We start from the raw sequence: 13,471 nt of genomic DNA on the forward strand, positions 1-13,471 counted from the left end.
TCCCTTTCCAAAATAAAAAAACTGCATCTCTACTATAGCCAGTTTTCCATATATCTTACAATGACGCAATTGAACTGGTTTTAGCAATGGTTTTTTGTAAATATAAATGTTTTCAATTTTTTATAGAATTAAAATTGCGGTCAAATGGATCATCAAGGCTTTTTCTGGATGTTTAGCAACAGATCAAATATTGCAGTTGTGGGACTGCATTTTAGCTTACGACACCACAGAAGTTTTGCCAGGTACCTATAAGTCTCTTTTTTTTGGCATTCTTGCTTTGTCCGTATTTTTATTTTCATCAAGCAGTACACAACACATAAAACATACATTCAAAACAAGTGGGATAAACATCAAAAAGGAAAGACAAAAAAATCAAAACAGAAACCACTAAAATTACAAACATGATCATAACAATGACATTCTGTGACCTTTAGGGACTAAATGTCCATAATGTAAATCATTTTACAATTCAACATGAATAATTATTTTTTATAGTTCTTGCTGTTGGTATCATGTCATTCAGAAGAGGTATCCTTCTTCAAGCTGAAAGTCAAACTGTGATAGAGGTAATCAACATATCAGTTTTTTTCCTCTTGTTATTGCAGTTTTAGTAATTTATATCCCATCAAAAACATTTCATGTAAACACTGAAGCCAAGTCTCAAGATTCTTTATCCATAAAAAGTTGTGAGATCTGATGTAGAGCCAAGTCAAATGTTATTAACTGTGACACTTTGATTCACAAATCACTCCAAGGCTCTTACACCTTTAGTTGAAGAAAATTTTGGGACTTGGCAGTTACTCAGCACAAGAATGCGTCGACCATGGTTAAGTTTTATTATTCACACCATTAATTGAATTCCATCAAATACTGTTTACGTAAGGATATCTGTATTTACAGCGTTGACGTAATTTTACATTACATGGTAAGGTGTAATACACTATCTACCAATAAGTATTTGGACACCTATGCAAATGACGATATCTGTGGTCCTGAGATACGTCACGCCCTCCGCCGGTATATATCGTGTAGGAAACAACATCGGCATTAGTCGCATGCAAGATGCTGTGCAGTTCGGAGCTCTCTGATTTCGAGAAAGGTATAATTATCGGCTTTCACAAAAATGACCGATCCTTAAGGGACATATCTAGCGAGCTGAAGTCCCCAAAATCGACAGTGGCCTATGTGATTAAGAAGTGGAAGGTGAGCTGTGATTGTCGGAATTTGCCCCGAGTCGGCAGACCAACGAAACTGGGAGATAGAGATCGACGGGTGCTGTCCAGAGAAATTCGGAAGAACCGCACCCAACCGATGGCCCTCATCCGCGAGGAGTTTCAACAGGCATCCGGGAGTATTGTTTCATTGAATACCATCCGTAAGGAAGCACATCTGATTGGTTTTCATGGTCGTGCTGCTGCCCATAAGCCTTTGATCACAAAGTCCAACCGCGTTGCTCGGTTAATGTGGTGCAAAGCACATTGAAATTGGACCGTAGATCAGTGGAAACGGGTTCTTTGGAGCGACAAATCAAGGTTCACCCTCTACCGTTCGGATGGCAGGATCTGGGTCTGGCGTCTGCCTGGAGAACGTCTCCTGCCAGAATGCATTGTGCCAACAGTCAAGTTCGGCGGAGGTGGAATTATGGTCTGGGGGTGTTTCTCCTGGTATGGACTGGGACCCTTGGTCCCCATTCATGGTAAGCTCAACGCCAATGCCTACTGCACTATTTTGAATGACAATGTGCTTCCTACGTTGTGGCAGTTTTGCGGGTTGGACCCCCGTTACTTCCAGGACGACAATGCCAGCTGTCATACTGCGAGGTTAACCAAGACTTGGTATGGTGCCAATGGGGTTCATCGAATGGACTGGCCTGCCCAGAGCCCAGACCTGAACCCTATCGAGAACCTCTGGGACGAGTTGGATTGCCAAATTGAGGGGTGCCCTACCCGTCCAAAATCGGTGAAGGAACTGACATGTCTTCTCCAAGCCGAGTGGAAGAAAATACCACTAGCCATCACACAAGGACTTGTGGAAAGTATGCCCCGGAGGGTTCATGCTGTAATTGCCTTTCATAGAGGCTCTACCAACTATCGATTTTGAATAAAGTTAGTTTTTCTTTTCTATCACAGGTGTCCAAATACTTATTGGTAGATAGTGTATGTGCTGCGTAATTACCAAGTCCCAAAATGTTCTTCAACTAAAGCCTTGGAGGAGTGATTTGTCAATCAAAGTGTCACAGTTAATAACATTTGATTTGGCTCTACATCAGATCTCCCAACTTTTTACTACTAAAGAATCTCGAGACTTGGCTTCAGTTTTTACACGAAATGTTTTTGATGGGATTTCATTTTTTTTTTTGTAAGTACCATAGTCCTCTTTTTTTTACGTTGCATACTTTTTGGACACGGTTTTATTTTTTTTTTTTCATTTATTTTTTACATTGTTTCACCATACAATGAAACAAAGAGTTGAAAGGTGACCGCATGATCCGCATTTTAAAGGATATTTGAGTCATTTTTCTGTCTCTACCCTACTTTTAAAAATCTGTTCAGGTTTTTCCAGAGGCGCATTTATGGTTTTGCCGCCCTCCTTCCATTCTAATCTAATTTCCTTCACTATTCTTCCCTCGAATTCACCACCATGTTCGATAACCTGCTTGGCCCCCACTACTGCAAGTACAACTGTGTCTCTAAGTCACTCCTTTGGTCACTCCCATGCTAGCACTCTCTCTTAGCCACTCTTTTAGTCATTCTTGTGCTTGCACATTGTTTGGTCAGTCACACATGATTTTGCACTGTTTTGATTACACACATGCTTGCACACTGTTTTGGTCACTCACATACTTACACACCCTTTAGGCCACTCTTTTAGTTGCTCACTGACGGGGTTCCTTGCATTACGGGTCACTCTTTAATTCATTTACACTTTTACACATGCTCTATATAATTTTTTTTGACATTCACATGCTTTCACACTCTGTAGGTCACTCTTTTGGTCATTCACGTGCTTTCACACTCTCTAAATCCTAGAGATTGAGGTGTGAAATCACCGCAATCTCTAGGTCAGTGTTTGTCAATCGCCGAGTTGCGGATAAGTACCAGGCCCTAACACTAGTCATACCGATCCGTAAGTGATTCACAGTTTCATTTTTCTCATTAATTTCTCGTTAGTTGTGTGTATGGCTGAACCTTTCACTTACACAAGAGATTTACCGGGCCGCAGACTTCCAAAGGTTGAAAACCACTGCTGTGGTCAAGGGCGGATCTAGAGTTCGATGTTGAGAGTGGTGAATGGGGTGATCATACGTCTCGTGTTGTCCCGTATTTTCTGCGATAGTCATGATTTTTTCTGTTTTGACTTTTTTTTTTTAAAAAAATACCCTGGCTCTCATTATTTTAGTAAACATTTCTTGAATTTGTTATTTAATCAAAAATATTGATACAAATAATTTTCAATGGATTTATTGAATGCAATATTATCATATTCACATTTTTCTTGAACCCCCACCCCATAGATCCACGCCTGTCTCTGGCTTACGCTCTAGGTCATTCACTGACCAGGTCCTTTGTTCTTTAGGTCATTCTTTTGCTCACGCACATGCTTGCAAACTCTGTAGGTCACATTTTTGGGCGCTCACTGATCTAGTCCCTAGCTGTCTGAGCAAATGCGGATTTATTGAGGGTTATACAAATTTTGCTGCCCTTCTCGTATTCTACTAATTTTCTTGGACAATCATTTCTCAAATTTGCCACCCCTCTGAATTTTCTGCCCTGGGCCCGCTAAGCCCACCTGTAAATACACCACTGACGTTTTTCATCATATCTCAGTAGAGTTAGTAATATTTACTAAAGTCGTGGACAGAATACAAAAAACTTGATGTTGCCGTTTGATATTTTCGAAATTTTCTCACTGTAACCGTAACTGTTAGGGTGACACTGTTGTTTTCCACATCATTCTTGAGCGCATACATCAAAATACCTTATGCCAAAATTTCATTCAGTTTCTGTGAATGGTATGATAGTTAGGGGCCCATATGTCGGGATAGTTTTTTTATAATCACCCTGTATATACCATTTTTAGTGTATTTTCAAAAGCGAGGGGGAGGGCAACGGACCCTACCTGCCCCATCCCCCCCCAAATGACTGGCCTGTGTAGATGGTTATTTGGGGGTAGTATGTGGATCATTTCGTTTATTAATTTTTCTTTTGCTTAATTTGAGAGTTCAACAAGTAGAGTAGTCATTAAAAACTTCTGTCTGAATAGAAAAAATAATTTTGTATTTACTTTTCATGGTCTTGGACATAAACTAGCATTCAAAATTGTGGTGCACATTTTGTATATAGGTGAAACGACATTACAAAGCAGTTGGATTCATAGGCTTATTCTAGTGGTGATTCTGATTCTACCCAATAGCATTCCATTGTCTTCTGTATTTTTAGGGCATGCAGAGGCATAAACAATACTCAGTAAAGAGCTAGAAATAAAAATGCTTCATTTTTCAAAAACGATTACTGTGTTATTGAGCAGTAATTAAAAAATGAATGGCAATGCTTTCCTGTTTACCAAAAATATTATTTATATTGTGAGAACAGAAAAGAATTATCTGTGGTTCCTAGTACACTTTTTTGGCCAAAAATTGTTTTTGTACCAATTCATTTCTGTCATTCTGCTTTAACTTCAGTCAATCTTATAGGATACTGAAATAGTGCTATAAAAAATGAAATTTTTTTTAAATTAAAAAAAATGCAGTGATTACGTTGTCTAAGGGAGGTACCCTCCCCTATCCTACTTTTCAGTTCTGCTTTTTCCTACTTTTTCTAATTTTTTTAGGGGGAGCCTTGGATGAGTTATAGGAGTTTCTTAACCATCATATACAAGCTAACATTGCCAAATTAGATGACATTTTAGTCATACAATTTTAGTATTTTGATCACTAAATATATTTCAATGTTATACACAATAAGAGTATCGTTTTAAGTATCTGATTATATCTAGATAATTTAATAATAACAGAAATCACACAACAACATTACGTATATGATGTAATAAATTTTTCAAGCACTTATCTGTTGTAAAAAGAGTACAGCAGATGGTTCATATCAATGCACATATGTAAGCAGTTGAAGAAATTTTGGAAGGTCAAGAATCATCTTGAATTAAAGAATGTCACATCATTCCATAGTTTTCCCTTCAGTGTTTATGCTATGCTCTATTCAAATTGTATATTTTATAAGAAAAAAAACTATATATTTTGTCCAAAATAATTCTGTAAAGAGTAGAAAATTATTTTACAATCAAGTGTATTTCATGCCTTCTGGAGTTATTGTAAATAAATAAATAAATAAATAAATAAATATATTTATTCTTTGTGTAGCATATATAGTCACTTGTCGCGTTAAACATTACATGCAATTAATGTGTGTATTTCCAATGGGAATTTTCATATTGAAAAGCAATATTTTAGGTTATTGACAGCGGGTTTTTGATGGGACAGTTAAAACGCTGTTGTTTAAACCATCAAAAACTGCCATGTGTCAAAAACCTGCCAACCCTGCCACGTCCTAAAGGTAAGATTACAGAGCACAATTTTATAGTAACCAACTAAAATACCATAGTAACTAACACTTGAATTATATCAACTTCAAGTTAAATGTATCATCTAGACCTGATGGAAGGATTGCAGAATCCCTATAGGTCTCAAAGTGTGTTTTTATTTTTTTTCTCTTTATTGTTTTTTGTCTATATTGTATTTTGACATTCACTGTGTTTTTTGTACTTTTGTCTGATTGTATTTTAATTTAAAAAAGAATTTTGTCTTGGATAATCAGGCATAGGAGATAGATACATATTTTTAAACTTGAAGAAAAATATCTACTTCATTTTTTCATAACTATCTTTTTGGCGATCTTTGAAATTGTGATAAGTTACGTTGAAATTATATGTTTTTTCTTTCAGAATATGCTAGCTGATATATCTGGAATAAAAGTTGTTCCGATTCTGCATGGATTTTTATGCGCAGCGCAAATAAGTTCTAGTCAAGCAACATCTGCCTCAGGAAGTCGTTAGATACGCTCATATTTTCAGGTTGTTACTCAAATTGCTGATTAATTATTTATTATATTATAATGTAACTAGTGACAATGGTTTTCCATACATATAATTATTGTTTCTTCTCTGTTTATACTAGATGTTTTACTGTTGCTACACATACAGTTTTAAAAATACTGTATATATTTACATGACAATCATAATTTATAAAATGTAAGAAATACTTTTTTGTATTTACTGTGTGCTAAAATCTTTTATCACCTAAAAGCATAAATATACTGGACCCCTGTTAATCTGAAACACTAATATGAAGCTAAAATTTATTGACCAAATCAAAGTGTCAACAAGAGAAACATGTTACACTTGAAAATTTTTTTGTATTGTATCATGCTGCTGTTTTCATGTTTGAGCATGAATGCGAAAATGTACTTTATAGTTAAATATCTGTTACTTGATCGATGGTGGAAAAAAATTTCCTTTTTCATTTCATGAAGTTTCATTCAAACCTGTCTTATCACAGTTTTAAACCTGCTTTCATATTTCATGTCTTCACTTCCACCGTTGCAGTCTGGGCCGGCGCCAGGCATGAGGCAACAAGACTGCCACCTAGGGCAATATGATTACACTGCCATCAATTTTTATGACAGATTTCTTATGACAGTGTTTTCACTCCACTCACTTCACTTCTGAGATATAGATGGCAGCACTGAAAAATCATACACAACACTAGATACTCACTCAGACTGTTAGGTACAAACACTTACGATTCCGGCACAACTCGCTAGGTAGTAAATTGCCTATGGCAATAGACCTGAGTTGTGCTCGGTTTGAAAAAAAAAAAAAAAAGTGTTTTCACTCTCACAAATTTTACCCATCAAAATAATTTTGAAGGTAGAGTGCGAGTGAATAAATAAGCACAGGTAAATACAATACTTTCAGTGTTGACAAATCTTCAACTCTTTGATATTCAATGCTTAATTCATCTCAACACATCTCCTTTCTTGCACTTCCAAAAAGTGCCACATATCTCTAGAAGAGCTGGTTTCTGAAAAAAAAAATTAGAATTCCTTCTGTTTTTTGTTAAGGATCTTATCACTCTTTACCGACATTTTTCCATTATTGACTTCCCTTTCTTCAGCCAAATCCCCGCAGCACAAATTTAAAGTCCTTGTTTATCTTCCGACAAATGCCTTTTTCAGCCAACACCATACTAGAAGTATCTCTAGTGTGGTGCTGTTTCGGGTCCACAATGTTCTGGCTGCCCATTTAAAATACGTATATCTGTTCTCTATATCAGGAGCTTACAATGTAAAGTATCTTGCAAAAACCCTTGATGGTTATGAGGCTGTTCTGCGAAACCCTTAATGATCAGTAGGTGGTTTTACAGAACTCAAACAAATTTTTTAATATTTATAAAAAAGTGAGTCCCTACTGCCGTCTCAACATCATAGCTCCAGGGTAAAATGAAAGCACACCGCCCCTTAACTTATATATTTATTGTTAATAATCATTGTGCCAGATCTTATCTTGGAAGCCTCTATTCAGTTGAGACCCTGCATGGCCCCCACAGCCGCTGTGGTTGTCGAGGGGTCATAGTGGCGGACTCGCATCGCGAGGATCCGGGTTCAAACCCCACCAGCGCCACAGTGGTGGTTGGCTGAAGTTGGTTTTCTGCGGTTTCCAACTTCAAGGCGCGAATGTGAGTCTATCTCCCCGTTAAAAAGTCTCGCCACAGAGATCAACAGGCCTACAACGTAACAAATATTCAATCATTACACTTCACTCACAATTTGAAGTATAGATGCCAGCACTGAAATATCAAGCACAACACTAGCTACACACTCAGACTGTTAGGTGCACTCACTTTGTTCCAGACTCTGCCACGTAGCTGGGCTGGAAGAGATCTCGACAATGGGGTAAGTCCAGTGGCAGAGCCCCTGGCGTTCATTCATTCATGCATGGCCTCCACAAGGGAATGTCTCGCAGGGCTCTGGTCCGAGGTCCCGAGATGATCTCATCAGATGTGTGATTCTTTTTTTATTTTTTACACTACAAATTCATAATAGAGGGGGCCCTTGAAAAGTCTGACCTGGGACCCACTAAAGATCTCAGCTTAGGAGCCCCACTGCAGCATGTGGGGTCCATGGGTCTCCATGTCGTACCAGGTTGAACTCATGGTTGGAGCCCTGTCATCCTATTGGGAGATGTATTCCTGAATCAAAAGCTTTGATTATAACCATCATCAGTAGAGAAAATCCCCATGCAAAAACTCTGGCATATGCTTTAACTGAAATGATCATGATGCAAATCGCATGAATCATAGTGTTCATCTGGGTTTTTGGTAAATATCTCCCGAATATGAAATCGAGCGTCCATCCTGAATTGTTTAAGTTAGTGCCATGACCCACCCCCCTATGGGTAGGGCTAGCACAGGGGGGAGCCCAGGACAAATCTCATTGCTTTTTTTTGTACTACTTATTCACAATAGAGGAGGCCCCACCAAAGATCTCAGTTTTAGGGGATCTAAGTTTCAGGATGGGGGGACATGATAAGCACCGAGATGCTCATTGGGAAGGGAAATTTTTTTTTTCTAACATGAAATGTGCCCTCTAACTTTTTTCCAGATGGAGGTATATTGGCTTTTATTTCACCTGCATTGGCCTGTTTCTCTGCTCACAGAATTTCGATATCTGTGCGGAATGACAAAATAACATGCTACCTTATACAATATGGGGATTTTTTTTTCTGAGCAACAAAAACAACTCTGTGTACACTGAAGCATTCTCAGTCTAATTTTTTCAAGTCTATATTTTGTAAACTAATTCACCATGAAAAAGTGCTCTCTTTCTAAGTTACTTTTGTCCATTACCAATATATGGGTAAAAATAAAATCTTGTCAGTAAAAAAAACGTCTTCTAGAAAATATTGAAAACAATTATATAGTATAGTATTATATTACATGTGAGAAACATCAACTAAGTAGAACCCCCTTCTCTGCCACCAACAAATAAAACTGTTACAATTCTTAATTGAAATTACTAACTGGTTTTTGACTGATGTGCTGCATGAGAAAAAACGGTATGATATGAGTTAGTATTTCAAAAATGTTAGTTAAATTATCAACTTTGCCTTGAAATTTTAAAAGTTGATATTATGTGTGGCAAATATATGGTAAGTAATGGTATATATATATATAAATTATAGTCATAAAAAAAGATAGTTACACTTGGCGTGTTGTACTAATATTGCTTTATTACACTCACATTCAACAACGATAAAATTTCAAGGCAAACTTGATGATTTAAATAATATTATTGCTTTAAAAATACTGACCGATGTATCAAATTCATTTTTTTTCATGCTGCACATCAGTCAAAAACCAGTCGTTGATTCCAATCAAAGAATGGTAACAGTTTTACTTGATAGGTGGCAGCAGAAGTTCCAGTTCGAAGATGTTTCTCCATATACATATATAATGCAAATGTAATAAATACTTACTACAGTGGTTTTGAATCATTTTTAGCCCATGGCTCAAATTAAAAAATATTTTTCCCGTTCCTCTCCCTTTCCCCTCATCCATGACACTAATATTATTGCTTACCAGAATATTAACTAACATCATATTACATTGTTTTTCATGTAGCACATTAATCAGAAACCGGTCGCGAAAATTTAAATCGAAGAATTATATCAAGTTTATTTGATAGATGGTGGGGGGGGGGGGTTCATTGATGTTTCTCACATATAATACAGAGTGATTTTAAATTCATTGGACAAACTTTTAGGGGAGAGAGATAAAGCACCTAAACATGAATTTTTTATCATAGAATGTGCGATTGAATCGCAATAGCACAGGCAGTAGATGGTGTTTTTAGATAATGCACAACAGCACTTCACCAAAAACAAAATCATATTTTTCTGGCAGATTTGCTGCGATATGTGCTATCAACCATTCGAGGGTGTATTTGCACCTTTGGATTGGGTTGAAGTTTGTTGTTTATTAGTGAAAGGACCTTTAACATTACGCTGCTCCAAACAATGATCCAGTTTTACAATGACTCATGGTAGAGTTTGTGTTACCCAAGTTGAGCCATGAGAAGACCTACCTCATTACAATGCCCTGCACTTTGGTCACGAGCATTGGCATATGCAAGATCGACCTTTGGAGGGGGCACATTGGGTTTGAGAAGCACAAGGAATCTCTCCCAGAGAAATTTTGAGCTACTAACCTTCAAAAATTAATTTTAAATTATGTAACAGAAATGGATGAAGAGATTTTATTCTTTTTGACATTTGAATTTTTTACTAAAATATTTAAAAATATCTTTATTTTTTGATCGTCTTTGGGGGCATGGGCCCCCTGTGTTCTCTCCTGCGCACTACATATCTAGTCATAAACAAATGAACTCGGGCTGTTACTGCGCTAGAATATTTTGCAGGAATGTATAAATAAAAGGAAAAACTTTTGTTTTGCTAAAAAGGTGTGTGCAAGCAACATAACACAGACTCACAGTTTTAAAAACTAAGAAATGAGAAGAGCAATTTTCAGATTTTCAATAAGTAAATTTTGTCTTTGGATTCAAAGTAAATATTAATTTTTTTATTCATTTTCATGTTTTCTCACAAATGTGTGCATGTGCGCATTTGTGATACTTGATTGAATAATATTTTTCTTCAAATTATTTTTAGTAAATTTTATGTAGAATTATATGTGTGCTAAATATCTCAATTGACCCTTTGAAGGGGGCAGACATTTTTCCAAAACCCATGTGAAAAAATGTAAATAGGTGAGCCCACACTAATAGAAGCATCTCCTCCCTTCAAAGACGAGTTATTATATTTATATGAAATATTTACTCTTATCAGGACATTTTTATTTACTCTTATCATAATGCTTCTCGCAACATCTTGAATCATTAACATTATCCTCCTCTTCCACACGGGCATTGTGGCCAACACTTTGGAAACCACTGTATCAAGGTAATAGAAGTGAAAAAAGAAAACTCTTTTCAGATAGTTGTATCTTAAAGGCAGCAAAATATGGAATGTTTCAAAAAAGAATAATCCGGTTTAAAAAAATCATAACTATTCAGCTTTTAATCTGTTTTGATTGAATAATGTGTAGGTAGAAAGAGAGATCTCGAGTTTCCTGTAGTTGCTGACAGGTAGCGCCTGACAGGAGCTAATGCTCTTCCTTTGGCCTCCACTTCAGTGTGTCAAGATGGCAACTGCACAACAGAAATCGTTTTGCATTCTAAGCTTTGCAAAGTGTGAGTCCATAACAACTGTTCATCATGCTTTTCATAGACAATACCCTGGTGTTGAACTTCCTACCGCCCAAGATCATTAGGCACAGGTATAAACAATTCTGAGACACGGGTTGTCTGTGTAAAGGGAAATCCCCTGGCCATCCCCGCATGTCAGATGAAAATGTGGAGTGCATCTGACAGAGTTTCTCACATAGTCCACCGAAATCCACTCGCAGTGGATGCAAACATTTCGTAAAAAGTTTGGGACAAATTTGACTGCCACATATATATAGACATATGACATGCATCCCAAGATGGACATATTGAGCACCTTTAATTTGGTTTGTAAAAAAAACTTTAATTAACCATGTAATAAAAAATTAATCTTTAGTGTCTAAGTTGAATATTTTTCATAATATATACATTTCAAATTGGATGATTCTTTCTGAAACACCCTGTATTGTTCACCTTGGGGCAGAATTTCTTGGACCGACCATGGTTGTAGTCATTCATTACTTGTGTAGGCCAATGAGTACATGCATTGTATTTTTAAGAAAGAGAAGTAGTTATTTTGACTCGTAGACCCTTTGTCCTTGTTAAATGGATTGTGGAGTCTGTATGATTCTCATCTAACTGTATGGCTATTTGCTGTCATTACTATAAAAAAAATTAAACTCTGATTGTACAAAATTATTTTTCTCTTCCAAACAGGTTCTTGTTCCAACTGGTTCATATTAGCTGGATTCTATAGTGTTTTTGTGTTTTTTAATCATGTGCATAATTGGTTCATTTAAGAAATTGATTTTTATTTTGGTTTGCTTCTAAATCTAGTCATACATGCTTGCATAAACAAGAATTTATATTATTTTATGCCTTAAAAATATAAAAATACAGGAGTATTTCAACCTATAAATTTCTTCTTGTTCATAATCCAAGTTAGAAGCAATGATGTTGGCTAAAATGCGTCAATCTATGATTAAATATTTGACTGTCAATCAAGTAAGGAAAATATATTAGTTGACATAAAAAGCTGGGGTGTTTAGAGCAAGTCAAAACCTACAGCTTTTTCAGATCATATTGTGCAATCTTGTTTGTAAGCAAAAATACTCTTATTTGGCATAACATATGCTGCCAATTCACTGCTAATCTATTTTTAAAATGTAGAAGGAATTAATAGAATCTCTGTTATTTGGCTAGTAACTTTCAGGAAATAAGGTTAATTCTTTAGGTTGAAGTACCAATGTATAATGCTGCCAAAAGTACATTTTTACTTCATTAACATGATTTAAATTGTCAAGGCATGTAAAGAAAAACCTTAAAACATAATTATGAATGTCCCTTGCCTCTTGTTATCTGTTAAGTCTGCTTTGAAATAGTGTTATACAAATATTGATCTTCGAAACATATAGTGCAATATGAACATAAATTTTATTCATGGTAGTGAAACTTTTCTGGGCAATTTAGCAGTCATGTTTGTACATTTTAAAACCTGTTCGGAAACAACATATGAAGTTGTTCGTGATTGGTTTTATGTGATATATTTTTTGATGAGTTCAGTTTTATTATATTTTACTATTTTGTTTTTGGACTTCTTTTTATAACTTACTAAATAAAAAAAAAAAAAAACATAGTTCACTCAAATTGTGTTGAATCAAACTTTAAATTAAATTCAAAGATTTTACAGAATTGAACATGTGTGATGCATGATTGTATTATGCACAATGACTACTATGGCATTTGCATTTAAAGTAAAATTTCTTTTATCCAGCCCTCCCTAAACCTATATCTCCCTTGATTGACTCAAAAAAATCCAGTTTCTTACTTGATATGGTCCTTTTCGTATATATGTTCCTATATTGGCTGTATAAAACACATGTGCCTTGTTTTTGAATAGTGCAATGCAATATTTCCCTATGAATACCTTACACAGCGCATAAAAGCATACAGACTCTTCAAGGGGTGGGGAAATCACTGAAGCGGTGTTTTGCAAAGGCAGGGTGATAGTCCATCTCTATCTCGGCTATGCCAGCAATAAATTTTTTAGTGAAGGGGCAGAGTCCTGCCCCTGTTAGACCGAATTATAATGTATATTGTTATAGATAAGTATTCTGGATTGATACCCCATGGTGTTAGACATCCGAGAGGGCTTCCCCTTCAAGATGGATTGATGAGAT

The 13,471-nt window shown here is 36.1% G+C and overlaps 1 protein-coding gene across 2 annotated transcripts in view; it reads left to right on the plus strand.

The window, feature by feature from the left end:
• Positions 1–12,986, plus strand: part of LOC149084259 (TBC1 domain family member 19) — a 60,402-nt gene extending 47,416 nt beyond the window's left edge. The window contains exons 16-19 of one of the 2 annotated variants that reach the window (XM_089234623.1): positions 127–242; positions 496–566; positions 5,956–6,084; positions 12,009–12,986. In XM_089234623.1, coding sequence (XP_089090749.1) covers positions 127–242; positions 496–566; positions 5,956–6,066 — 298 coding nt within the window. In that variant the 3' untranslated portion in view covers positions 6,067–6,084; positions 12,009–12,986. The remainder of the gene's footprint in view (positions 1–126; positions 243–495; positions 567–5,955; positions 6,085–12,008) is intronic. The other variant, XM_089234624.1, reaches the window with a different exon arrangement.
• The last annotated feature ends 485 nt before the right edge of the window (positions 12,987–13,471 follow it).

The sequence above is a fragment of the Pholcus phalangioides genome, unplaced genomic scaffold (assembly GCF_987345545.1).
Source record: "Pholcus phalangioides strain wild (caught in Gottingen) unplaced genomic scaffold, Ppha-v1.0 ptg000008l_1, whole genome shotgun sequence".
Lineage (NCBI taxonomy): Eukaryota > Metazoa > Arthropoda > Arachnida > Araneae > Pholcidae > Pholcus > Pholcus phalangioides.